Below are 27,732 nucleotides of genomic sequence, written 5' to 3'. Positions count from 1 at the left end.
ATTTTACAGAAAACCCCACACAGCCAGGAAGACCTCACTAACTAGTGGATCAGCACAGGGCCTGGAGGGGCTGCCCATGGTGAGCCAGAGTCCCAGATCTCTGGGGACAGTGGCACCAAAGGGCCAGAGAGCCAGGCATTGGCCTTTGTGGGCGTCTGGGCATCAGGGGCCAGGCCTAGGCAGCAGGCCACCCCCACACCCCTACAAGTTTATCTCTACAGCAAAGAAAGTCACAGAGAGCCTGGAGGCCCCATGCCACTGACCACTGCCCTGGCAGCTGAGCACCCGCACCCCAATCCAGTGTGCCAAGGGCTGCTTCGCTGTGGGCCTCTGGCTTGCTAAGGAAACAGGTCAAGGGCCCTGGTCTAGACTTCCATTTGGGCCAGAGCACCCTCTGCTGGCTCCTTCCTTTCCTTCTTTACTTAGGGGGCAAACCATTCCAGTGGCCTCTGCCAGGTGGAAGACAAAACCCCCTTAATAAGCACAGGACACAAGGGGCAAGGGGCTGAGTCAGGCATTTCCACTTGGGGCCGCTGGTCTGGTGCTGATGGACTCGGAGCAGGTATGAGCCTGCCTGTGCCACACACCTGCAGTCTGCTTCCCCACCTCTCCCCCAGGGCCTGCTGTGGCCTCAGGCAGGGGGCGGCTGCTGGGCCTGCCGCCTCGATGCAGCGATTCTCAGGCCTCATTGGTCTGGAGAGCTTAACAACTGAAGAGGTGCCATAACAGGCCACTGAGGATCTGGGGCCGGGGGAGGCCACAATTCACTGCCCAGAACAACAGGGCAGGAAGCTCCAGCCAGCTCAGAGCACAGCCGTGAGATCACCAAAGATGGTTTCCAGCAGCAGCTCCATTCACACCCAGGGGACCTTCCTGTCCCCAGAGCCCTGGGCCTCCAGCCCTCTACAGCCCTCTGCCGCATGTGGCTGAGCAGCTCATTGGCCCCGAGGCCCACGGGGGTATTTAAAAAGCCAGCCATGCCAAGGCCAGTTTTAACCCAAGGAATGTGGCACCAATGGTGGAGCGTCAAGTACCTTTATGGGCTGGGAGAGGAACTGTCTTCTGGCTGCCCCTCAGATGCCACCACGGCATGACTGTCCACCCACCTGTGAGGCTGCCCCTGTTGTCTCCTACATGAGGCTGAGTGGTCACAGAGCTGTAGACAAAATCGAGAGAAGAGTTCAGCCTAAGGTTGTCATCTGAAGCGTTGTCTTTCTCTTTTCCTAAAAAGGAGCACATCCTGCTAAGAAATCAGAACTTAGTGGGGCTCAAGCTTCCAGAACTTAGTGAAGCCGCTGAACAGGAAAAAGGTAGGTGGGGTCCGGGGCACACTGTCTTCAGGCCAGGGCTGGATACACTGGATGCTCTTCGCCAGATCACAGAGAGTGACCTGTAAACATTAGACTTCCTGGCAGGGCCTTTGTCCTGGTGTGTGCGCCAGACCTAGAGCAGGCCCACGGTAAATATTTGCAGATGAATGAGTGAATCCAATCGTGTTTCCTGCCCACTCAGAGAACCCCTCAACTTGTCTCCCTCCAACCAGCCCCCCTTCCAGACCCGGCCAGCCCTTCCTGAGCCTTGTTGGCACCTCGTGGGTCTGAAGGGTGACCCAGGCCTGAACTTTTGACACTTCCTTTTCCTTTTCCTCTCACACCCAGGAAGCCTCCCAAATAGATAAGTTCCTCTTTTCAAGACATCAGAGTCATCTCTTGCTTCCAATCTGCTGTCACCACAAAGTCCAGATCCAACCCTTCCCTCCCAGTGCGTGCAAGTCCCCACCCACCCACCCTGCCAGCCTCATCTTCAAAATCAAGACTTTGGGTACCCCTCTCCCTCACCCCCGTCTCCTGGCTCACCCCTTGTGACGGCTCGCACCACCTGTGGTCAGTCTCGGCGTAGAAGCTTCTGCTTGAGGACTGTTGTGGGCGAGTCCAGGGGGCCACCAACCGTGCTGGAAGCCTATGGTCCCACACTTAGTAACTGACACCTACCTATTCAACATTAACAAGAGGATTCCCAGAAGCAAAATTTCCAACGTTTTTAAATTCCTTCTTTAGAGGAAATCTTTGGGAAAAAAATATTACATACTTCTCTGCTTTTAATTTTTAATTTGTTTATTAAAGCAGATTCAAAACATTAGGAAAAGATTTATCTCAAAATTTCACCCACAACCCTATAAATTCTGAAAAAGCAACAATTTTTATTCTTTCTAGTATTTACCCCTATTTCTCCTTTTTTCACAGTTGATTTGATGGTATATATATAACTTCTTGTTTCTACTTTTTTTTAAACGTAGGTTATTTCATAACTATTCCATATATTTTGACTTGTCCTCATATTTATCATCGAATCGGTACACAGTATCCTTTTGTGTTAATGTATCTATTGTTGGATATTTGAGATGTTTGTAGTTCTTTTAACTGATTAACAACCCAACTATAAACAACTTTGTACTTGTAGTTTTTTTCTTTCTTCCTTTAATTCACTGCCTTGGGATAAATTCTCAGGCTTGAGATTTACTGAGTCAAAGTGTATAAATATTTGCATTTACCAAATTGCTTTCAATGCACAATGCTACCTGCAAAGACCTGGGGAGGAGTCTTTCTGCCAAGAGCTACCAGCAAGGGACTGGACTTTGCTTTTGCTCCTTATTGGCCAGAATATAGTAAGAACCAGATAATCAACAATAATAACAATTATGGTGTATTATTATCATTAGTGTGAAATGCCATTTCATGATTACTTCAATTAATTTGCTAGCAACCAAGCTCAAACTTAAAATTTTAAAATATTTACGTATTTGCTTTTCCTTATTGGGTGAATTAGCTACTCATTTCTTTACCCATGTGTCCATTTGGGTCTTGGGTTTTTTGTTGGTTTATATTATTGGTAATATATGTAAACTCTGTAGATATTAACCCTTCATTGGCAGCATTTTTCTCAATACTTTGTATCAGTTTTTGTTTTCTAACAAGTTTTGTGTTATCTTAGAGAAATCATAAAGTTTTTACATAAGCACTTTTAGCTATCTTTTCCTTCAAGAAGTCTTTCATTATTTCAATCATTATAAAAATATTACTTCTCTTGAATTGGGATAGCAACTCTATTTTCTACCAGTTTATCTATACTTTGATTTATTTTGCTAATACCTCTTGAAATTTCTTTTAAGATATAGGGATTTGAAGATTTAAGATCCTATTACCTCAATAATATTTTCATAGTGTTTATTTCTCGTTTTGTGGCTTAGAAAATCATCTGCTCCATTCTTTTTGATACAAACCAAAGACTCCTTCTGGGCCCGTGAGTCTGTCTTATTCTGCTCACCATTTTCATTACTTGTGCCTTATAGCACGCTCTAGCGGGCGGTGAGGTCACTTCTCTCTCATCACTCTTCTTTTTCAGAATATTCATTATATTTTAGATACAAAGATTCAGTGCAAAAGAGTGGAAAACAACAGGACGAGCAGTTGGGAGATTTGAGTCTGTGTCCCAGTGCCGACACCGGTTCCCAGAGTCCCTAAACACGTTCCTCAGCCTCTGCGGGTCTCTGTTCCCCTGGGACTAGATGACCTCGGAAGTCCCTTAACTCGAACCTATGATTCAAGGATTCCGGGTCCTTTCCGGTTTGCCTCTCACCTCTTTCTCTAAGTGAAATTTAGACCATTTCACACAACATTTTAATTGTGATTGCTCTCAAGCTACACATCGGATTCAGAAGAACTGTCCTGGCTTTGTTTGTTTTACAGTTTATAGGTTTTTAAATTATTTAATTTGCAAGCATTTAGTTCTCATTCAGGCACATGGTTTGTTCCTCTATTAACTTACATATTCCTTTCTTTTTCCTCTAAAATATTTAAGGTTCTTTGTACAGGTCTCCCTTAGTTCTTATTGGGGCCCATTCTATATGATTTATATTTTTGATTATTTATGAAGAAGACTGTTTTTCGTTAGATTTTTCTAGCTGACAATTAGTAGCATAGACGAACACTGCTTAGTATTATATGTGTTTCTTGTGTAATGGTACTGTTAACAAATGGTAAAGTGATTACTATAGTGATCAACTAGCATGATTACTGTAACTGGAGGGATTGCTATGTCCCCGGTACTGGGCTAGGCATTTGACAATATTCCATTTAATGCTCACAACAACCCTGGAAGATGGACCATATTATACCTATTTTACAAATGAGGAAATTATAACATTATACTCAAATTACAAATAAGGCTCGGGAAGGTTAAGTTCACAGGGTTATTAATTGTTGAAGCCAGGATTGGAACCCGGTTGTGTCTAACTCCAAGGGCTCTTGACCATTTTGCAGAATGTCTTTCTTTTTCAAATTTACAAGCTGTTTCTTAATTTAATCAAATTCACTATTTATCTTAGTTATGTGCTTGTGTATGTGTGTGTACTTCTCTTGTGTATCTGGATATGTTTTATTACTTTGGCCACATTCTCTAGTATGAAAATGGTGATAAGGAGAGTACTCGCCTTGTACCTGTTTTTAATTGAATTGTTCTTTGTGTTTTTTTCTTTCAAGGATCACATTGTGTCTGATTATTAAATAGATGCAGTACTTTAATTCTTTATCATTTTATATTTATATTTATATGATTACAAAATAGAAAAAGATATAATATGTAACAAAATATAAAATATAAAAGTATATTAACATGAAATTTTATATTTTATATTTTTATTTTAAGGAAATATTCTCTTCCGAGTTTCAAGATCTGTGTTGAATTTTATCAAATTGCTTTGGATGTCTATTGAAAGAATAATGTATATTACATCATTTAATATATTAGTTAATAATTTTCCCTATATAGAAATAAACCCTTGTGGTCCTGGAATAAAACTCATTTGGTCACGGTGTATTTTCTTTTATATGTACTATCAAATTCTATATATCAATATGTCTTTTAAAGTATTCTGCAAACTTCCTGCATTAGTTGAGATGATAAAAATCTAAGTTGCTATGACATAGAGGCGCCAAAGCGTGACAGCCTATGGGCGAGAGAAGATTGTTTCACACTCGAGTAACAATCTCAAGTTGAGCTGGCAGGTCAGCAGGTGACTCTGCTCTAGGTGACCATTCAGGGATCCTGGTTTCTTCTCTGTCATCATTTTGCCACCCCCTGAGGTGTTATACTTGTCTGCGTGGTCGGAGCTGGATCATGGGCAAATCCGTATCCTGGTTTGTGGAAAAAAGAAAGAGTGGAAATCAAGAGCAGGCATTTCTTTAAATAAGTAGGGTGGGAGTTGCATACATCTTTTCAGCTCCTGTATCCTTGGTGATGACCTAGTTGTGTGGTGATACCTAGCAGCAAGGGAGGCTGGGGAATCTTGTCACTAGTGGGCCGCAGGCCACGTGCCCAGATTAAACTCTATTCACATTGAAGGAGGGGAGGACAGATTTTGGTGGATGACCAGGTGCCTCTGTTAGATTGTCATTTTTACATAACAATATACTTTACTTTCTTATTTAATGCATATGGAATTTTTATTTTTTAACGGCTTTGTAGTATTCCATGGTATGAGAAACTACATAGTTTCACCCATCTCTTATTTGTTAATATTTAGGCTGTTTCTACTTTTTCTCTAAAGAATGTTATCATAAATATTCTCCTAGATGTATCTTTATAGAAAGGCATATGTTTTTTCATGGGATCGTGTCTTAGAAGTAAAATCGCTTGATCAAAGGTATTTACATTTAAATATATATACATACTCCCAGATTAACTTACAAAAAAATACCAATTTAGACATCCACTACCTCCAGCAACACTCCACTATCCAAAACTAATAGGGAACAAGAAGGATTTTGAAGTAAGATTACCAGATTAATGAACTTGCCTCCTATAAACATCAATTTTTAAAAAGAAAATTAACCATGGGGGGTTGTTCAGTAAATGCACCCTCCCTCCCATTTTCTCTCATTTCCAGGATCTGAGTGGTTAAGAGTTCAAGCTTCACCACTGACCTGCATAGCCTGGGGCAAGTTCTTAGTCTCTGGATGCTCAGTTTGCTCGTCTATAACATGGGGATGATAATAGTACCTTCTTCACTGAGCTGATGTAATGTTTTTATGTGATACTGGTCTTTATTCCAGCGGGAACCTGGCACACATTTTAATTCTATCATTGAGTTTGTAGAACTCTATCGTGACAGCTAAGTGGGATGTTGTACTCTGTGTATGTGTTTGACTGATTATCTGTAGAGTTGTGACATCCTTTTCCTACATTCTAAAAGCCCCATCAAAGAGCCTCGTATTCTCCTGTATCCAGGACAAAAAGTTTGGGGAGCCCTCACTGGGAGTGGGAGAGGCTGCCCTTTAACAGGCTCTGAATACAACCCTGCGTGTGAGCTCATGGGGAAAACTCGCCTCTTGTGATGATTGTTGGCTGTTCCTTTGGGAGATGGGGAAGATCCTTATCAGAACATTCTGGAGTCTTAAGAATGTTGGCTCGCCTTCAGTTTCTGAGGACTGGGAGGCTCTTTTCCCTGCTGCATCTGGTCTCTCCAACAATCCAACCAGTTCTCTTCACAGGGACCATTTGTAGGATGTTTGGGTCTTGATCACTTGTGGGTCATTTCAAGCCAAAGATGTGAGGCTGCCTGTGGGCCAGTTCCTAGGCTGCATGCTGGGGACGCAGAGATGAAAAAGTCTCCAGCTCTGTGATCAAGGAGATGGCCTCATCCCAGCCATCATTATCAAAGTCCCCTCAGCTATTTCAACAGCCTCCTATCTTGTCCCTCTGCCTGCACTCCTGACCCCTTCACAGAGCTCAATCCACTGTCCACACACAGCCAGAGGAATCTCTGAAATAGAGAGCTGGCTCAGCATCTCCAGAGGTTTCATTCTGCTCTTAGGATGAGCACTAGAATCCTTGGTAGGACCTACAAGGCCCTGTGAGGTTAACTCTGTTCGCCTCCCCAGCATCTTCTAGCCACTCTCCCCTCACTTTCAACATGGTGGCCTTTCTTTAGCAACTCCTTCCTCCTTCTTAGGCTCGGCACATGATGTTCCCTCTACCTGGAATGTTCTTCCTCTTTCTCTTTGCCTAATGCACTCCCATTCAGTCTTTAGATATCTGCTCAAAGGTTACTTTTCTAGGGAAAACTTTTCCAGCACCTCCATCTGTCACAGAATGAAATGGGATATTTGAGTGTTTCTCTAATTAATCTCTGTCCTCCAGATAATAAGCTCCCAGAGGACAGTGGCATGTCCATTTTGCTCAGCATTGTATCCCTAGCTCCAAGTCCATTGCCTGGGGCACAGCAGGCACTCAATAAGCAGTGAATAAACGAATGAGCTCACCCTCACCTTCTAGGAGAGGAAGCACAAGGGTAGGCAATGTCACTACAATACGTCGCGTTAAGTCGTTAAGAACCTGAAGTACCTAGGAACGTGGAGGAATAGGCAGGCAGCTCAGTAGTGGTGAGTGAGTCAGGACAGGTTTCCAGGAGAAGCAGCCTTGAGCTGAGGAAAAGAAGGGTATCCCAGGCAGAGGGAACAGCAGGAGCAAAGGCATGTAGGTATATTCTAGCACTCGGCATGTTCCAGAACAGAAGGAATCCCGTGTGAACCAAGTATGGGCCATGTGCCCCAGAGGGATGGGCGACAAGGGTGAAGTGTGGGTGGGGATCAGGGAGAGTGAAGACTGTGAGGGCCACTTAATGAGTTTGAACTTCATTCAGGACTCTTGGAAAGCCAGAGAAGCCTTCAGGTAAGGAAGGATCAGGATCAAAACTGAGCTTGAGAATAATCTTCTGGACAGATTATGAAAGCTGGCCTGAAACGAGAGAGGCTGGAGGCAGGAAGACTAGGTAAGGGGGTACGGAAATAGCCTGGTGAGAGGGAATGAGGCTGTAGACAGAGATGGACAGGCGGGCATGTGGGGAGGACAGGTCTGAGAGCTATTTGGAGGTCAGCTTGGCAGGACTTGGTGAGGGGATGGGGTGGAGGGGGAGACCAGGAAGACCGCCAGGTGTCTGTCTGCATGGCCAAGGGGGCGATGGTGCCGTTCACCAAGACTGGGAGCACAGAGGAGGAGCTCATTTGAGAAGGAAGACAGTGAGCTTGGGTTTGGACATGTTGAAAGCCTGTGGGGAACAGCTGGACGCCACAGTCTGACAGACCTGGTTTTGCATCCCAGCTCTACCACTACCTTGCTGGGACCCTGGGGAATCTATTTAACTGAGCAGAGCCTCAGTTTCCTGGTTCACAGTTTCCCCAGAAAATGAACTTAGCAATATCTACTTTGCAAGGCTGTTGTAAGAAATGAATGAGAGAGTGTGTCTAATGCATGGCTGACATTCAAAAATGGTGGCTGTTGAAATAGTTTTTATTATCCTGATCCAGGTGGCAATGTCTAGGAAGTGGGTGGGCTTTTGGACCTGGATGTTGGGAGAGGTGTGGGCAGAGGTAGAGATGTGCACTGAGTGGGCTGTCCTTCCAGACACCCCCAGTCTGGGCTCAGAGCCCTCAGCCTCAGGTAGGGAAAAGGCCTCTCTGAGAAGATCGATCTGAAGAAAGTTTATCCCCAACCAGTAGCTTTGGCCTTTATGGGGTAATCCTGGGGCTCAGAGCATCTTTAACCAGAAGCCCCCAAAGTTACTTTTCCAAGTTCCTGAGGTTGCCAGAAACAAATGCTTTCATTGGAATGAGCTGGTACAAGCAGATATTTTAAAAATAATTTTACTGCTTTTGTTAAAAATAGCTCGTTCATTACCAAAAAATTTAATTAATAGTGAAAAGTACAAAGAAGAAAGTACAAACAACTCACACCAAGTATCCCATTCCACACAAACACAGGAGGAGAGAGGGAGGGAGGGGAGATTATGCTGGACTGCTAGATGCACTTTTTTGAAGTAAAAAGTATTAAAATTTAATTGAACTTGAATTAAAGTGAAGTGAAACTGTAGGACTTGCTGAATTTTGGTAATTGCTTCCTCCAAAAAAAAGAGATTGGTGTTTAAAATGTATATTATGAAATGCATTAAGGATTTGGAGGTACTGAGCTACTGTTTTTACACGTTTCAAATTTGGGTTACTGACTTCTCGCAGGAAAAGATGAGAATGGCAGCATTTCTTCCCACCTTCACATTTCTTCCTACCTTTCCATCTCCACCTCTACAAATGATAAACTATTTTTTTTCTATTGTTAAGGTTACAGTATTTACATTCCATTCTGTAATCATAACTTCCATGGCTGTTTAGCCTTAAACTTATATGTAAAAGGACTTAGTGCTCACCACTAGTCCCTCTACTATGGCTCACCATTCCCAAGTTTATTATTTTGAGTTATGTTTTGTTTAGCTGGATTTCATTATCCAATAGTTTTCCTAGAGGGGCTCAGAGGTGCTATGTTCCTTGAATTCTAGCATGTTTGAAAATGTTATCTTTAGTCTTGAAGGACAACTTGGGTGGTTATAAATTCTGGGTCACTCTTTCCCTCAGAACTTTGTAGATGCTACAGTGTATTCAGCGTTGTTGAGAAGTCTGAGACCAGCTGGTTTGCAGCATCCCTCAACCCTTACCATTCCCTGTAGATGGCTGACTCCTTCTGTGTGGGTAGTTGGGAAACATTTCTTTATACACATATATATATTTTTTCTAAGCCTAGTGTGCTCTTTCAATCTGCAAGTTCACCTTTTCCTTCAATTGAGGAGAATTTTTCTTCTATTATGTCTTTAAATTTGTTCTTTGTTGTTTTGTTCACTACTTCAGAGACACCATAATCTGTAGATTTCTCATCAGTGTCTCAGTGGTGGGTCATTATTCCATCTCCGAAGACTTCAATCTTTCTTTCCTTCACCATGCTCATTTACTCATCTCAACCTTCCACCCTCCTTACTAATTTAGTTTGAGGGTATATCTGTTTTATTCCTTCATATTTCCAACATACTGGTTAGTTCTATATTTTTATAATTTCTCACTGAGGTCTGCTATTTTGGTCTCCAATTTATTTCCTTAAATTGTTCTCCTCTTCAATCTGTGTATGATCTTCTCATCTCACCTCGGATTTCCTATTTTCATTTTCTTCAAGTTCTAGTTTCTTCCTGAGTCAAAGCAGTTGTGGTATACATTTTGCACAAAAATGCATTTTTGCTGTGTTTCCTGTATCTTTGTTTCCATCCTGACATCTGTCTCCTGCATGTTTCCTTTCTTCTGTCCTTTATATCTCCTTCCTTCTTTCCTTCCTCTTCTGACGATAATATTTTTGTGTAGTTGCCATGTCATTTGTTTTTATGTTTTTTCTTTTTGATGCAGACATTTCTACCTGGATTTTCTCCTTACCTAGATTATTGTGTAGGCCAATTTTCACGGACTCCTTCTTACCTAACCTGAGATGTCTGTCCTCCTCTGGCACTTAGTCGAGGTCCGAGTATTTTGCGCCTGCCTTGTTACTGCTTGGGTGGTGGGGAAAGGGGAAGTTCAGATGGAGCTGTGGGTAGTGGTGTTTGTCGGATTGGTTTCTGCTCTTTTTAGATAATTTTGTTCATAGTCCAACACTTGAGTTTATTACACCAAAGTAGGGGCATATCTTATTCCTGTGGGTGGGTAGTAGTAAGTTATGGATTATTTCACCCATTCAGGGTAGAATTGTAGAGACAATATGCCCAGATGTTTATTTTCCAGATTTGACTCAACTATTCCCAGAAGCTACTCTTACCGCCCTGCCAGTGACAGGAAGGAAAAGGTAGACAAAAATCCAAGGATTTTGGCCACTATGCCATATCTCATAAGAGGGAGGGACAGCTTCACTTGGGGCTTTCCACGTGTCTCCCACCACTCACTCCATCACAGGGGCTTATTATATTTACTTTCTCTCTCGTCTTCCGTTCTGGTAAATCCCTCCATGTTGACCAAAGTAATCAGCTGTGGTATAATACTGGGCAATCATTCTGACTTTCCTCTCCCCTCCTCCTCAGTAAGAAAAGCCAACAGCAGCAGGGGCCCCTTCTCTTGCTGGAGGATTGTTATGGTGGAATAGAGATCCTTCTGCTGCAGACAAACTTTCTGAATCTCCTGCGCAGGCTGCCTGGTCACCGCTCAGTCCACTTCCTTCCCATTCTGTGGTTTTGCACTCTTGGTCAGATTTTTTCCTTTTGCATCTTCCTCTCAGTACTGATTCTTTGAGGGAAGAAGAAAGGGTTATCAAGGGTGGGAGCTCTACATTTGTTTCTAGTAAGTTCTGTCTTTCTTTGGCCATTACTTTTAAAGATTCTTACCTTTTCCTGTATTTGAGAGTTGCTGGTATATTTTTGGTTGGTTTTAAAATTTTTTATTGTTATTGTTAGTCTGGTTGAGTTGAGGAGGAGGGTGGCCAGTTCTGGGATCCACCCGTTCTGGGGCCACTCTTCAGAGAGCCAGGTTAGCAGGGCTAGAAGCCCTAACTAGTTGCTTTTGGCGGGGAGTGGGGGGTGCACTGCACAACCTAGGGGACTTTTCTAGGCAAAATCCCCTGGTATCACTTTTAGTTGATTATTAGATCTCAGCTGGTTCAGTCAATCCTATAGATTTCTCAGGAGCCCACTGCTTAATTCTCTCTCTGCTGGGTGCAGTGTAGATACACAAAGGTAGAGTGAGGCCGGAGGCCCCACAAGGTTTCCCATCTGTCCACGGAAATGTCAGAGAGCAATAAATACCAGGATAGAACCCAAGAGGTGACAGGTAACTAAGAGAATATCCAGTCCAATCTTATATCCAAAGAAGGATGGCTGACTGCCCCATCCCTGATGCACGGCCCTCTGGGGTTTGCTGGGATACCTTGAGTACCTGGAAACTCATGAACGCTGTTCTGTTATTGGAAAACTCAAAGTGTTCAATGTTTCCTTACCTTGAGTCAAACTATACCTCTTCTTCTCTCTGCATGATCTCTCAGGGTGAGGCTTCTCATTCACGTGACTCCCAATCTTAGCTCCATTTGCATGGCTACCACAACTGTGCCTATAGTCCTGAACTCTGGCCTAGCCTACAATTCTGGAAAATGATTGAGCAGGTTGGAAATCTGCTGGGTCAAAACCCATGAGAGATGGTAAAGCATGCATAACCATAAAGTCCTGCATGCAAATGGAAAGTAACCATTGCATGGGATGAAGATGACCAATTTGACTCAAGTGAAAGAGATATGAGGCTAAATGTACTGTGAGCCCATGGTAAGGCATAGCAAGTCTGTGCTGCATGAATAACAAACATCAATGCCAGGGACATTTGCCAGTGTCCTCCTTAGCTAAGAGCTTGTTAGAGCACATCAGGGCCTCTGGAACAGCAACAACCAGAAGGCATGCAAGCAGGCGATGAGATCTAGAGGCCATGGCCATAGTGGGCCATGACCAGCAGTCGGGAAAACAGGGCTAGAGCCTGGAGATGGGAAGCTTTGGAGAGGTGCCAAGAGCTGCCTTCAAATAGGAGAAAGATTTATGGGAAACAGAGTATGTGGTTTGTTCTTTCTGCCTTCAGAGCACAGACCCAAAATAGTTTCAGGAGATAACGAAAGGCTTTTCATTGGTTCTGTTGACTAGGAGGCATCTATTTCTGAGATCTGTAAAAGATCTAACTACCTTAGCTTTACCCTGTTTCTATTCCTATCTATGGAGATATGGAACCAGAGGCTGATTTCTAGCAGAGCGATGGTCATAACTAATGGAAAATCTGCTTCATTAAAAAAAAAAAAAACCACTGAGACGGACTCATCACTTCCAAATGAGGCGATGGGCTCCTCTGGCGCCCCAGGGATGGGCTCATTGAAATAAGCAGCCAGACACAGATGATGGGATTGTTGAATTCATTTGAGGAAGAATAATTGGGCAACAGCCCTCTTCAGAAGCCTGCCAAAGAGAGAGGACTTTTCTAAACATTATAGCCAAAGAGCCAATCAGCTTCTAGTTGCCAGAAACCAACCTCAGACCCCAGACACGAGAGCCTGCTTGCTACTGTGGGGAGCAATGGGAAGAACACAGAATTTTGAGAAGATAGAATTCGGTTGAAGTCTGTCTATGCCATTTACAAGTTCCATGACCGTAAGCAAGTTATTAACCTTGCTGAGTCTTGGTTTACCCACCTGTAAAACAAGATGATAAAGTTCTAGCTCATTGGGTCATTGTGAGGATAAAACAACAATTATAAAGCCCCAGGCATATAACTAGGTTCTTACAAATGTTAAAGCTCTTCCTTACGCCCTGAAGCCAGTTGCCAAGAGTACTACTGTGATTTCAAACAGACATTTTATAAGTTAAGCACTTTTTTTTCCAGGGCTCCCTTCTGAACTCTCCCCAGCTACTGAGGAAGAAGAGACAAAGAGTGGCTTGGAGGTCATGCCCAATATTTCTGACATGCTGCTGCGAAAGCTGCGGGTCCACAAGTCTCTCCCTGGAAGGTAAAATCAGGCATGAGTTGCAGAAGACCCTGTATTGGGTGGGCCCTGGGTTAGATTCTAGAAAGCTCACAGAGGAGCACCAGCCTTGGAAGGGTCAAAGTCCAACGGTCCAGACAGGGCTAATACATTCAAAACAAAAAGAATAAGAAAGGGCCAGGTGGGGTGGTTCCAACTCAGAGAGCAGGCGGGGGTCATAGGCGGGCGTGAGGGTCACCAGAGGCTCAGGGTAGCAGAGGGTGGTGGGGTTTGGGCCAGGAGGCATGGTTTCAATCCTGGATCCACCATTAACCTATACCTGGGAGACTCCAGGTCTGGTATCTGTGTAGCTAGAGATGTGGAACGTTTGGAACCACATGAAGAAGGATGGCTTGGAAAACCTACCAGGTTCTTCCACACATGGGGAGAAAGCGACTTTGCTTCCCAAGTCTCAGCCTCCTCACCTTTACAACTGGGATCATAGGTGCTCTGTGGTTGGTAGGCTGCTGCGCTAGCTGAAGCAGATGGTGTCGAGCAGGGACTTAGGACCAGGTCAGCACGTGACAGGCCATTGATAACTGGACTGAAAAGTGAACAGTGGGGAGTATAAGGGAGAGAAGAGAGGCTACCAGCTAGCAATAGGGGATTGGCTGGGTCCCTGCAGATGGTGCTCCTGCCAAGCCCAGCAACCCAGAGACTAAACTGTTGCAGGGGAAAGGCCCCTAGGAGCATCAGGCCCCACAGAGCTCCCTGATTTGGGATAAATATGAAAAGAAAACAAGTTTTGCCCAGTGGGTGTGATATGTTCAAATTTCAAACTGTAATCGCCTAAAACCAGACAGTCATCAGGGCAATACTCAGGGGACCTAGTGACTAAACCCACATCAGGAAAAGTGCTGGGAACAAGTCAGAGCAGGCTGCATGCACAGTCGGAGAGGGCGTGAGCTGCACCAGTTCACCTGGTGGAAGGCAGAGAGGGGGTCCAGAGGCAGGAAACCAAAGGAGAAGCTCCCCAAGTGCATGGCCGGTTACAGAGATGTTGACGTGCTGTGTGTCTTTTGGTGTTTGTGACAACCAGGGAGACCGGAAAGGAAGATTTTATTTTGTTTGTCTTCAGTGAGGGAAGAGAGAAGCAAAGCAACATGCTGGCAAGCAGCAGAGTCAGGAACTGAACTCAGGGTGGACTGATTCCAGACCTAATGCTTCTGTCTATCCCAGGGGCCTGTCACAGATACCAAAACGATCATCGGTGCTCTTCAGCCTGCAAGGGCGAGGCTGATCACAAGTGTGAGGAGCTTAGTTTTCCTCAGTGAAGTTGAAGATAATTAGTATGATTAGGGAGCACCTCCAGCTAATTAGATTCCCCCAGCTTCCCCAGCAGAGGGAGACTGAGCTGTTCTATCTTCCCTCAGTAAGTGAACAGCTGTAGCTGCCAACCATGAGGCCAGACTGGGCCTGCATGGACCTGCATGGTCAATGAATAAGATCAGCTTCTGAAGCATGAGGCCCAGGCTCTCAGCTTGAGGCCAGTGGCTCTCATGCGTGTGTCAATGGCCACACTGCCTATCCCCAACCTCCCTGCTCCTTGCCTCAATAGAGGCTATTTTCAACTTAGGCCCCTGGTTAGGCTCCAAACCCTCTAGCCCTGGTTTGGGGCTTGGGGTAGATGGACAAATTGTCTAAGATATCATCCAACAGAAGAAAGCCAGAGCTTCAAGATTCCTTTCCCCAGCAAAATGTGGGAGGATTACACTTGAGGTTTTTTTTTTTTTAAAGGTATGGTTTTTTTGGTGAGAAAGATTGGCCCTGAGCTAACATCCATTGCCAATCTTCCTCTTCTTTTTTTTCTTCCCCAAAGCCCCAGTACATAGTTGTATGTCCCAGTTGTAGGTCCTTCTAGTTCTGGTATGTGGGTCACCACCACAGCATCGCTTGATGAGTGGTGCTAGATCCATGCCTGGGATCCAAACTGGGGAACCCTGGGCCACCTAAGCGGAGTGCACAAACTTAAGCACTATGCCACGAGGCAGGCCTACACTTGAGTTTGAGTATGAGGAAGAAGTTGGTTTCATGTTCTATGTGGACTGTATAAATCGGGATCAGACCATACTGAAAAGGAGCTCATAGGGTCAGCAAGTTGAATGGGTTCAGTGGAAAAACCAGATCTAGAACCCAAATTAGGGACGTGGTCAGTGGCTGTTTAACAAGAGTGCAAAGAGGAGATGTCACTGGATGAGGTAGCCGAGCTCAAGCACCAACAGGAGCAATAAACAGGCATTTAATCAAGAAATATTCATTGAGTGCCTGTTCTGTGCCAGACCTTAGAATGGAGGACAAGCAGACACAGTCCCTGTTCTCATGGCGCTTAAATTCTAGGGGCAGAGACAAATAATATTCAAGTAACCAAATGAATGATTTCATACAGCAAAGCTGCTAGAATGACCTTGAAATAGGCACATGTACAGAATAACATGGGAACAGAACATTGGGTGGAGTGCGAAGGAAGGCCTCTGAGGTCAAGTAGTAATTAATCCGAGACAAACAAATGACAAAAAGAAGCCATCCAGGCAAAGATTTTGGTGAAGAGATTTTCAGACAAAAAGGTCAATGATTTCAACAAATGTGCTGGAATGACTGGACAGCCACATGAAAAGAGTAAAGTTGGACCCCTAACTCACACAATACACAAAAATTAACTCAAAATGGATCACAGGCCTAAATGTAAGAGCTAATGCTATAAAACTGTTAGAAGAAAATATAGGAGCAAATCTCCATGACCTTGGGTTAGTCTGTGGTTTCTTAGATATGAAACCCAAAGCACAAGCAACAAGAGAAAAACAAATTAATGGTATTTCATCAAAATTTAAAACTTTATGGTGCAAACAACACTATCAAGAAAGTGAGAAGACAACCCACAGAATAGGAGAAAATATGTGCAAATCAGGTATCTGATAAGGGACTTGTTTCCAGAATATATAAAGAACTCTTGTAACTCAATAAAAAGGTCACTAATTTTTTTTAGTGGGCAAAGGATTTAAGTAGACATTTCTTCAAAGAATATGTATGAGAGGTCAACAAGCTCATGAAAAGATACTCAACGTCATGAGTCATTAGGGAAATGCAAATCAAAACTGTCATGAGACACCGCTTCACATCCACAGGAATGGTTATAGTAAAAAAGATGAACAGGGGCCAGCCATGTGACATAATGGTTAAGTTCACATGCTCAGCTTTGGCAGCCTGGGGTTCACGGGTTCAGATCCCGGGTGCAGACTTACACACCACGCATCAAGCCATTCTGTGGCAGCATCCCACATACAAGAGAGAGGAAGCTTGGCACAGATGTTAGCTCAGCAACAATCTTCCTCAAGCAAAAAGAGGAAGATTGGCAACAGATATTAGCTCAGGGCCAAACTTCCTCACCAAAAAAAAAAAAAAAAGGTGGACAATAACAAGTGTTGGTGAGGATGTGAAGGAATTGGAATCCTCAGTAAAATGGTGCAGCCACTTTGGAATGACACTTTGGCAGTTCTTCAAAAAGTTAAACACAGAGTTAGCACATGGCCCAGCAATTCCACTCCTAGGCATATAACAAAGAGAAATGAAAATATATGTCCACACAGAAACTTGTACATTAATTTTCAATAACAGCACTGTTCATAATAGCCAAAACGTGGAAACAAATCATATGTTTTATCTATTGATGAATGTATAAATAAAATGTGATGTATCCATTCGATGGGTATTATTCAGCCATGAAAATATGCTACCACATGGATGAACCTTAAAGACATTATGGTGAGTGAAAGAAGCCTGTCACAAAAGACCACATGTTGTATGATTCCATTTATATGAAATGTCCAGAATAGGGAAATCCATAGAGACAGAAAGTAGATTAGTGGTTGCCTAGGGCTCGGGATGGGGGTGGAGGGAGATGGAGAGGGAGTGCTTATGGGTACAGGGTTTCTGTTTAGAGAGGTCCAAAAAAATTCTAAAATTGACTGTAGTGGTGGCTTGTACAATTCTGTGAATACACTAAAAACTACTGAATTGTAAATTGTAAAAGGGTAAATATTTATGGTATGTGAATTATATTTCAATAAAACTGTCACAAAAGAGAGTGAAAAATAACGGAAGAACAGTAATGCAAAGGCCCTGGGGCCACAATGAGATAAGTGGGTTTGAGGGGTAGAATAGCCCTTGTGGCTAGAGAGTGGCAAGAGGAGAGCCTGGTAGGCACCGGCTCACAGAGCACCCTGGTTTTATTCTAAGACCTATTATGGGAGTTTGAATTCTGAGGCAGGCAATGCCATCCAGAGTGTCTCCTGGTACATCACCTGCTAGGTGTCTGTCTTTATGGAGGCCCATGGCTCTGCCCTCTGGCTGCACAGGCCAGTTCACAAGATATAGCTCTCTGCATCAGGAGCTGGCCATGTCCTGCGGCTTTTTACCTAAATTACACCTCCCTGAGTACTCAGGCCTTGATACGTTTTTTTAAAAAGCAGAAAGTGAGTCACCAAAATGGAAAAATGTTTGGTTAATAACTGATGAAAATATGTAAGTTTCACATAATATCCAAACTAAGCCACGAGTGAAAAACATGCAGAGGGAGACTGATAACTCGTTCAAGCCATGCATGCACGCTCTCTGTGACAGTCGAGACGGTGTTGGCCGGCCCACAGAGGAAAGGGCCTGACAGGCGGCGCTATGACAAGAACTGTCAGTGTCAAACATCTTTGCTGTTGTTTACCCCGTGCTCTGCACTCTGCTGACGTGACGGCCGTGGGGTCTTGTTGCCTCATCCTGACAGGAAGCTCTCACAGCCCCTTGCCGGGGGTGAGAACCTGCCCCTTGCAGAGCAGCTGACCCCTACCTTTGCTCCTGTGGTCCCTCCACACCTGTCAAAGGGAGGAAGCTGTGTTTCCTGAGAATCTTATCGATAGCACACTCTGTGGCCAAGTCTGTGACGTCGATAGGACCCCTCCCGGTCCTCCCACCCCAGCACAGGAAAGGGCCCGAGCAGTATTTATGTTGTCCGGGTCTCAGAACGGGGCTGGCGTTAGTTACCAGCAGGACCAGTGGCAGCCGCAGCACAGAGCACGTGTGCAGAGCAAAGGACACCTCTGTGCCCGCTGGGACTTTCTTGCCCGAGCTCTGATTCCAGCCATCAGAGGAGGTTGGAGCTCTGGCTCCTCTTTCCTGCCTTGTCTTCTTTGTTCCACATGCACCCTGTCCCAACCCTCAGAGGCAGGAGGAGGGTCAGCCTTTGCAGACCTGGACAGCCCCCCCCAAATTATAATGGCTACTCAGATGTGTCCAGTTTATAAAGCACATAGCTCATGCATTTTCTGATGAAGTCCTCACGACAAACCTGTGAGTCAGTCATAATAATAGCTTACACCTCCTGAGGGCCCCCGCGTGTGAATGTTCATATGTATCTACACACATGTACGTGCACACATATATGCATGTATATGTACACAAATGCATGTGCGAGTGTCATATATACGTGAATACACATACATATATATATTTATACATAAAGATGCATGCATACAGACGCATATTCCTTGTAAGACTCCTGCAAGGTAGATATTATTATTCCCATTTTACAGCTGAGCAAACATAGATTAAATAACTTGCCCAAAGTCACAGACAGCAGAGGCACTGGTGGAGGACCAACTCCAGGATCCAGTATTTTCCACCACGCTTCCTCTAGGAGTCAATATCTGGAAAATAGTGCCTGGGTTACAGAGCTCACACAAGGGGACCCTGTGTCTTTTCCATCTCACCAACTCAGCTTACTCCACTCCCAGAAGCACATGGTCTGCTGGTCATTCGAAGTCACCTTTTGGTTTATTTCATAGGTTGGGTGAAGTTCATTAGCGTGTCTTTTCTTTTTCACAGTGCCCCTCCACTCACTGAAAAGGAAGTTGAGGTAAGTAACACCGGTGCTTTGTGAAATTTAGTGCCTGGTTTATTCGAAACATTCCCTTCTCCAGCCTCTGCCCTCACATTTTAATGCAAAAATGAGAATGAGTGTCGGTTGGGTAATATGGACATCGGGGTCAGCCCTATTGAGCCGCTGGGATCCCCCCTACGGTTAATGGAAGATTTTGACAGATTTGCTGAGAGATGAGAAGGTAGTTGGAAATTCCACATTCCTTCAAGGATTGTTTATATTCTTTAAAAGTATAACTTAGATACACAAAGTCAGCTGGGAGGCTGCAGACTTGAGTCAAATTTATTTCAAGTGATTAAAAGATGGTCAGATTTCAAGTTTCAAACTTTGGAGGAAGTCTGGAGGAAGAAGGTGCTTCGCGTCGAGGGTTTCAGACGTAAGGAAGCCAGCTCAGCCAGGCTCCCAGGGAGGCTGTGCTGTCAGCTCTCCGGCCTTCCCAATCCCCCATTGCTGCCCTTGGGGCCTCTTTGTCTCTGTAGAGATGCTGTCCCCATCGGGGTGGTGAGTGAGCGGAGAGGAGTTTGTCTGGTTTCATTCTGGTGAAGGGGTAGATGGACAAAGAGAACACAGCCAAGAAGACCAGTGAGGACCGTGGATGCCACACTAGTTTGGTTCCAAGACAATTCTGCTGGAGTTGATAGAAGGAAGGGAGCAAGAACATGGATGATTCCAGAATTCTTCACTTTGGGTTGAGAGGATGGAAGCTTTTACAGTCTATAAAGACTATGGCTTGGCCTGCCATGGATAACAAGAAAATGAGCATACCCTTCCTGAGACCCAGTGGACTCCATAAGCAGAGGAAGACAGACAATGTGAAACATCTGCCACAGGGAGTAACAAGTTCCTTGCACACAGTCATTGCACTTACAGTTCATGGCACACTCAGATCCATCCTCTCAGCTGATCCTCCCGTCAGCTCTGAGAAACAGGTAGGGCAGGAGTTAGAAAAAGGAGGAAACTGAGTGATTAAATAACTTCCCCAAGGTCCCAGATCAGCTTAGCAGAACCAACATTTGGACCCGAGTGTTCCGACTAAATTCAGGACTCCACGTCACACTGCCGTTGAGGAGGTAACCAGGGGTAGAGAACTAAACAGTGAGCGTTACGGATAAACTCAACCCGCCTGAGGCTTGAGTAGGACGGAGAATGTCCCCCCCGACACTGGTGAAGACGGGCCGTGGGCGGTCTGCTGAACAGCAGCTCCTGTCCTCAGATGTACGCCAGCATCACATAACCTGAGGTTGAGTCCTGGCTCTGCCACTCCCTGTGTCGCCTTGAACAAGTTAGTGGCCTCCCTGGTCTCAGTCTCTTCACCCATAAAGTGGACATAACAGGTTCCTATCTTAGAGAGTTGTTGTGGGATTAAATGAGCTAAAGTGCAGAAAACTTACGGCAGTGCTGGCACACAGCTGGTGCTCCATAAGGAGCAGCTTTCAATACTGCTATCGTCGCCATCACTGGCTCTTCAGGGCCTTCAGTTCTCCGTGTGGAGATGTCTGCCCACCATGGGCCATGTTACATGAACGTCAGAAGCTCAGGCAGAGTGAGCTGACAGTGAGTATATGAATCTGCTACCTCTGGACTGAGGCAGGGCAGATGAAGGCTGTGAAAACGAAGGCCGTTGCTTCCTCCCTGCGTGGAGTCCATCTATTTCTCCTCCCCATCAGTGTCCTATTATTCCAGGAATTCCATGCCTGATCAATATACTACCTTTCAAAGTTCATTCATTTTTGGCATGGAATATTTGTTCCAGAAAGCTTCTAACAGAATCATACCTGGCCTTATTTTATCTCCTGGCAGCTTCTTAAAGCTGCTTTCAACGTGGGATTTAGAATACTCGGGCAAGAGGCTGGTTGAACTCAACAAGGCTTACCGCTCAAATTTTCTTTAAATACAGTAGTTTCATGTGAAACCTCCAAAACCCACGTGCAATAAATCCTAGCATGAATCCAAACTGCTTACACAATCAGCTGTGTTGGCCTGAGTTTATCTAAACCCAAATACAGGATGTTATTTTCTTGAAATTCAGGGAAATGCAAAGTGTTATTCTTTCATTATTTTTCAGTAAAATGCATTTGGTCTTCTGGTCCTGGGAAGGACCTAGCATGGACCTCAGGTTACTGCTTCACCATCTTTTGTGCAGTTTACTGTCAAGGGAGAATTTCACTTGCGCATGGCTGTTTTGGTGATGGTTCCAGGAGCCGATGGAAAATGCTCGTACAAGAAACACACCTGTAGCCTTGTTCCCAGTGATAACTCCTCCTAGCACCTCTCCCACACTCTTGTTCCCAACAGAACGTGTTTGTACAACTGTCCTTGGCCTTTAGAAATGACAGCTACACCCTGGAATCTAGAATTCACCAGGCTGAAAGGGAACGCAACCTGACAGAAGAGAACACAGAGAAGGAACTGGAAAACTTCAAAGCTTCCATTACGGTAATCATGGAGCCTGACTGGGGAATCCTTGGAGGAGGGACTGTCTCCAAGGGCTATGCTGGGTGTCCTGCTTTTCTCAGGCACCAAGTAGAGTCTCCTGAAAGGGGAAATCAGGCCAAGGCCCTGAGCCGGACAGAGTCTTCCTCAGAGAGCCGGGAGGAGCTGAGGCAGAAATCCTGAAGGCCTGGTTACCTCGGGGCTGTGGCTAAGGCCTCTGAGGCCTTGGGACCTCCTAGGAGGGGGCTGGGTGATCTAGGATGGCAAAGGGAGCTCCTTGGGCACAAGAGACCTGGATGTGATTCCCTCCTTTCAGGCCAGCCAGGTATAGAGTGTCCACATTGGGCTTCTCCAATCCCCAGAAGCAGCTATAGCCTGAGCCCTGCAGAGGCCACTCCTCTCAGCCAGGATGGGAGCCAGGGCTCATCTTGTGAGAGCCCAAGTAAGTCTTGGTATGTGAGGGCCCCAGGTGATGTTCCTTCTCACTCTTCAGTCCTCAGCTTCACTCTGGCACCACTGTGAGCACCGGGAGACCTACCAGAAGCTGCTGGAGGACATCACTGTCCTGCATCGCCTGGCTGCTCGCCTCTCCAGCCGAGCTGAGATGGTGGGGGCCGTCCGCCAGGTGAGCCTCGCCAGCCCCCAGCCCTGCTGACTGGCTCTGCTCTGCCTGCAGTACCTAGAGCAATAGTGTAAGCAGTGACAACCACAGATGCCACTTACTGATGGCTTCCTCTGTGCCAGACATCCTATGTACGTTATTGTGGTTTTCTCAGAGTATTTTTGGTGGACCGCTAAACCCTCGAGATTCTCCTTGGAAAAAGCTTTCTGTGGACACATAAGTTTGGGAACTGCTGCGTACTACCTCCCTTTCTTGGAGATGTCTATACGTGTTGGCATAATCAAAGCTCTGAGAAGCCCTATGGTGCAGAAGCCTGTTTAACTTTATCTATGGATTTCCCAAATATATTTCACTGAAGAACCATCCCCCCTTTTATTTTTCTCAGAAAATACCTGTTCAACTCCCATGGAACTAATATTTGGCAAAACAATCTTTAGGAAAAACTATTTCATTTCATTTAATCCTCCAGGCAGCCCTGTAAAGTAAATATCCTTATTCCCCGATGAAGACACGAAGTCTCAGACAGGTAATAGCACTTGTGAGTGGCAGGGCAGGGGTGTAGGCCCAGGGCTGGCTTCCTCTCGGCCACTTTGAAACCCTGAAGCACCCCGGGTGCCACCCTGATCCAGGATGGTGTCTTGGGATCAGACTGCCTGAGGTCTGATCCCAGCTCCACCAGGATTCACTGCGCGACGTTGGGCCAGTTCCCGAGTTCTCTGTGCTCCAGCTTCTCCAACGGTAAAATGCAGGTGATGACAGTGTCTACCATATAGGATGTTGAGATACTTGTTAAGCACCTAGATGTTATTACCACTGCTGCTGTTCCCCTGGACCCGTGCCCTGCTACATCGATTGCATCAGCGGAGAGTTCTGTGGCACAACCCCGAGCAGTTTTCGTAGAATGAAGGAAGGACAGGCCGCTGTGCTGTCCCACCCCAGTGTTCTTCCGGGGAACGGGCGCCTGACTCAGCAGCAGCACCCGAGAAGTCACTCCAGCTGGGAGCAGCAACAAAGGGAGAGCTTGAGGGAGCGGCTGGGCTCAGCTCACGGCTGCACGGACTTTTCCAGGGGATGGTCACTGAGCATGTCCCTCTGTGGCCGGGCAGGCCTTGGGCTGGGCTCTCTGAGGGATCCAAGAGCATAAGCAGAGAAAACCTTCCTCCATCTCTACAGCCCTCCCAAACGTGTTCTCAGCCCACGTGTTGCTCGCTCCAGGCTTCAGCCTTCTCCGATGGCTTCCCCACCCCTAGCTTCCATGTCAGTCTTCACCTTTCCCTCCGGTTCCTCTAGACTGGTTCAGGCACCTGTCCTCTCTTTCCTTGTTGCTCTCACTCCCTTCAGTCCAGTCTCTACTGGGGGCCTGATTATGTCACTCCCTTACTTTAAGGCACTAGATGGCTCCCCTTTTCCTTCAGAAAAAGTCCCAATTCCTTAGTCCAGCATTCAAGATCCTTCACAACCCAGCCCTAACTCCCTTTTCTTCTTGCAAACAAACCCAACTGCTAGCTGATTCTTACACATGTAAGAGGACCTATACTTTCCTGGTTTTCCAGACAGTACTGGTATACGCCTATTGTCCCAGCATAATTCTTAATACTGCCCCCTTTCACTCTCCAAAGACTCCTGTCTGGAGGAGAAACCTCACCCAGATGCAAGCCCTGTGATGTCCTGGCCCTGGACCTTTGCTCTTGGAGTTCCTGGCCTGAATGCTCTCTGTCCCTCCTGCCCTCCACGCCCAGACGCTGCCCACGCCCTACATCCACTTCACTCCATCTCCAGGAAGCCTCTCTGGCCCTTTCTCTGCAGGCAGAGGTGCCTCCTCCTACCTCTCATCCCCTGACATGCTGTGGCTGTGCTTGTTCTGGTTCTCCCTGAGCACAGGTGCCTCAGTCCCCCTCTCAGCTCACATGGCGGACAGCAGACTCTTACAGGGCAGAGTCACGTCTGATTGGTCCCTGTATCCTTCCAATTCTCCCAGCCCAGAGCCCTGCTCTGAGCAAACAAATGCCCATGGGCCTTTCCTCCAACTGCCCCATGCACTCACGCTCTCCTTCCCTGCAGGAAAAGCGCATGTCGAAGGCCACAGAGGTGATGATGCAGTATGTGGAGAATCTGAAGAGGACGTATGAGAAGGACCATGCGGAGCTCATGGAGTTTAAAAAACTTGCAAATCAGAATTCAAGCCGCAGCTGTGGCCCCTCTGGTAAGGTCTGACTCTTGCCCCGACTTGGCCCTGCAGTCTGGGTCCCTGATGACTCCAGGCTAGAATCACAGCTATCAGGGCAGCCCCAGGACCTGCTTCAGGTTGAGCAAGGCTCACTGTGCCTGCCGAGTGCTGCCCACAGGGGCCTCGCAGCTGCTCCAGTGAGCCTGGGGGCCTGGAAGCAGAAAACACGAATGGCCCCGAGCAACTCCTGACACAATTAACCAGAGCAGCTGACCACTGATGCAAAGCCCACAGGCTGCAACTTTGTGAAATGACAGACCCCAGACCCTATGGTCTTTGTGCCTTAGAGCCCCCTTTTAGGCAGCACATGCTAAGAAATTTGGACTTTATCCTAGAAAGCATTAAGGATCCAACCAATCGGGGAAATGACCCAATCATATTTGTTTAGAAGATTCCCTCTGGCTACGGTGTGGCAGTTACATAAGTGGGGCAAAGCCAGGGACAGGGAAGCCCATGGGAAGCTGCTATTACGACCGTCTAGGCAAGAGATGAAGTCTGGGCAGCGGGGGTGGAGTGAGGGCCTGGCTAAGGAGACATCGCTGAGATAAACAGCAGACTCATGGGCAAGACTAAGGTTTTAAAAAAATACTCTCTTTAAAAAAACATTCTATACAAATTGTTCCAGGAACACAGAGGAGGGGCCACCTGATTCTGCTCGAGAGAGTCAAGGAAAGCTTCACAGAGGGGTGGCAGCTGGGCAGCATTTTAAAGTAAAAATAGGAGTTCTGCAGGCAAGAGGGAGAGCTACATCCCAGGTGGAAGAAACAGCGTGTACAAAGATGTGGGGCTTGGAGAGAGAACAGGAAACAAACTGATGTGGTTGCAGTATTCTAGTGTGACGATGTCAAATTGAAGGCAAGACTTGGTAGGCCAGGGCCACATGCCAGGCCATGCTGATAATTCAGGCCTTTGTCCTCCAGGCAATAAAGAGTCACTGGTAAGTTTATGCCACCTGACATGTCAGATTTTATTTTCAGCAGATTTGTCTGACTTCAGAGTGGGCAGTGCGTTAGGGAGTGTAGACGCTGAGGCCTGGAGAGACGCGTGAGGAGGCTCTTGCCACCGTCCAGGAGGAGGAAGACGGTGCCTGGGACCAGGATCTCTCCTTGGGAACTGCCAGGGTTTGGGCTCTGGCTGACGAGGGTGGTGTTAGCAGGAGAAAACAGACCTTTTAGCGACAGGAATCCCTGTGGAATGCAAACATCCGTGTAACCAAGAGCAGGCGCAGGGAAAGTACAGAAAGTATAACAGAGGGAGAAACCTTTATAAACAGGAGGTTTCACAAGTTTCCTGGGGAATATCAGTGATGCTTCCCAGAGGCTGAAGGCAGTGGACAAACGCTGCAGACTGTCTGCTTGCGATCCTGGCAGCCAGGCCTCTGACCCCGTGCGTCTGGGCCTCTAACAAACTGCTCTGTCAGAGTTGGAAGTTGGGGAAGTTGCCACCAAAGAAATCTTAATACATGGACTCTTACATTATCATCCTGCGAGGGGCAAGGTCTCCTGCGAACCCAAGATTTATGGAATGAGCACAGTTACCCATGAGTCTCATTCATTCATTCTACAGACATTTATTGAGCACCTTTGGTGTGCCTCATGTGATACTGGAATATAGAGGTAAAGGGCACACAGTTTCTGACTCAAAGGAGCTCCCAACCCACGGGGAGGGCAGGGCAGTGTAACCAGTAACAGAAGTAAGCACACTTCTGCGGGGAGCACACTTCCGAGTCCCACATTCAGTCCAGGGGGATGAGAAAGTGTTTACAATACAGAGACAGTCACTGAGTCTTGAATGGTGAATAAGTGATTTTCAGACATTTGTTCCCACTCTGCTGTTTTTCCAAGCTAGACTTCAGCATGGGCTGGTGCAGAGGGCCAGCACCCACCCAACAGGTGTGTCCATCGGACACTCTGTTGCCATTCCCTCATGGTGCTTGGTTTTTAAGCTTTTGTATGATTTCTGGCACACTTTGTCTATGTCTGAGACTCTGAAGACTACAGTGAAAGAAAAATATCTCTGATTTCAAGAAAGGTGATACACAGTTAGAAGAAAAATATAGCACTTATTATTTTCTTCCTGAAGATGGACATGCTAATTGTCTGCATTTGGGATTATTTTCTTAAGATAGATTTCTAGAAGTATAAATACTAGCTTAAGGGGAAGAAGTACTTATAAGGCTCTTAAAGCAAGTAACTCATCGATGTTTCCATTTAATGGGTTACAATAATGCTCGATTTATTGTGCCATTGACATTCTTGTCCTTTCTTTTCAAGAATATTTTTTACTTTGATGGGCCAAAGTTGTATCTCATCTCATAGTTTTAATTTGTATTTCTTGACCCTTTCAAATGTTTATTGGACATCTGTATTTCCACTTGTGTAAATTCTCTAATTGTATCTTTTGCCCAGTTGTAAGATTGATATTTTATTAATTTGTATGAACTCTTCATATGTAAAGAATATTTTCTGGTTCTGCTATTTTGACTGACTGGAAAACTTGAAAATCCTTGGACCACAAATACTTAGAAGCTTCTGCTGGATAAAATTAAGCCAACATTAGTCTAAAAGAAAAGCTGATTCTACAAGAAAAGAGATTGAAATACTCAGAGACAAGAAAAGAAAAGAGAACTGAAACCAAGCTGACCCTGCAGCTTCCTCGGGGCCAAGAGTCAGCCTCAGTTATCTGGGGTCTGGGCTTTTGCACCTGCATGCAATCTGAGATGAGGCCTCGAGCATACATGGCAGAGAGCTGACTCTAAGACTCCCATAGAAAGTTAAGACTTTCCAAGGACTGCATCTTTAGACAGAACTTGGACACGAAAGAAACACTCAAGAAACAACAGAGAAATCAAGGAAGTTTGATTGTTTCACCCTGGGCTCTAGTAGCAAAAAAAATACTTTCTCCTTCTTCATGGGAAAAGTGTGTTCCCCAAAAGTGCATCCACAACAGAAGTGATGATGCGATATGTGGAGAATCTGAAAAGCCCATCACGGTGGTGCCTCTAGGAACACTGCCAGAAACAGAGAGCCACTCTGGAGAGAGACACCCTCCACCCAGGCCACACAGGATTCTGTCAGTGTTGCAATCCAATGTACACATCAGGATAGATGCGGAGAGGGCTGATGGCCA

At 45.7% G+C, this 27,732-nt stretch overlaps 1 protein-coding gene and 1 long non-coding RNA gene across 14 annotated transcripts in view; one reads left to right on the top strand and one right to left on the bottom strand.

Annotated features, from left to right (window-relative positions):
- The window catches only part of IRAG1 (inositol 1,4,5-triphosphate receptor associated 1), a 132,273-nt gene that overhangs the window by 80,625 nt on the left and 23,916 nt on the right, over window positions 1–27,732 (top strand). For all 12 annotated transcript variants that reach the window (XM_070626338.1, XM_070626332.1, XM_070626336.1 and 9 more), the window contains 6 exons: window positions 1,232–1,310; window positions 13,260–13,383; window positions 19,267–19,297; window positions 21,617–21,757; window positions 22,248–22,379; window positions 24,438–24,579. In XM_070626338.1, coding sequence (XP_070482439.1) covers window positions 1,232–1,310; window positions 13,260–13,383; window positions 19,267–19,297; window positions 21,617–21,757; window positions 22,248–22,379; window positions 24,438–24,579 — 649 coding nt within the window. The remainder of the gene's footprint in view (window positions 1–1,231; window positions 1,311–13,259; window positions 13,384–19,266; window positions 19,298–21,616; window positions 21,758–22,247; window positions 22,380–24,437; window positions 24,580–27,732) is intronic.
- LOC103559920 (uncharacterized) overlaps window positions 25,542–27,732 on the bottom strand; it is a 72,893-nt gene continuing 70,702 nt past the window's right edge. For both annotated transcript variants that reach the window (XR_011541613.1, XR_011541614.1), the window contains one exon: window positions 25,542–25,790. This is a non-coding gene — a long non-coding RNA (uncharacterized lncRNA). The remainder of the gene's footprint in view (window positions 25,791–27,732) is intronic.

The sequence above is a fragment of the Equus przewalskii genome, chromosome 6 (assembly GCF_037783145.1).
Source record: "Equus przewalskii isolate Varuska chromosome 6, EquPr2, whole genome shotgun sequence".
Lineage (NCBI taxonomy): Eukaryota > Metazoa > Chordata > Mammalia > Perissodactyla > Equidae > Equus > Equus przewalskii.
This window is presented reverse-complemented; position numbering and strand designations above follow the sequence as displayed.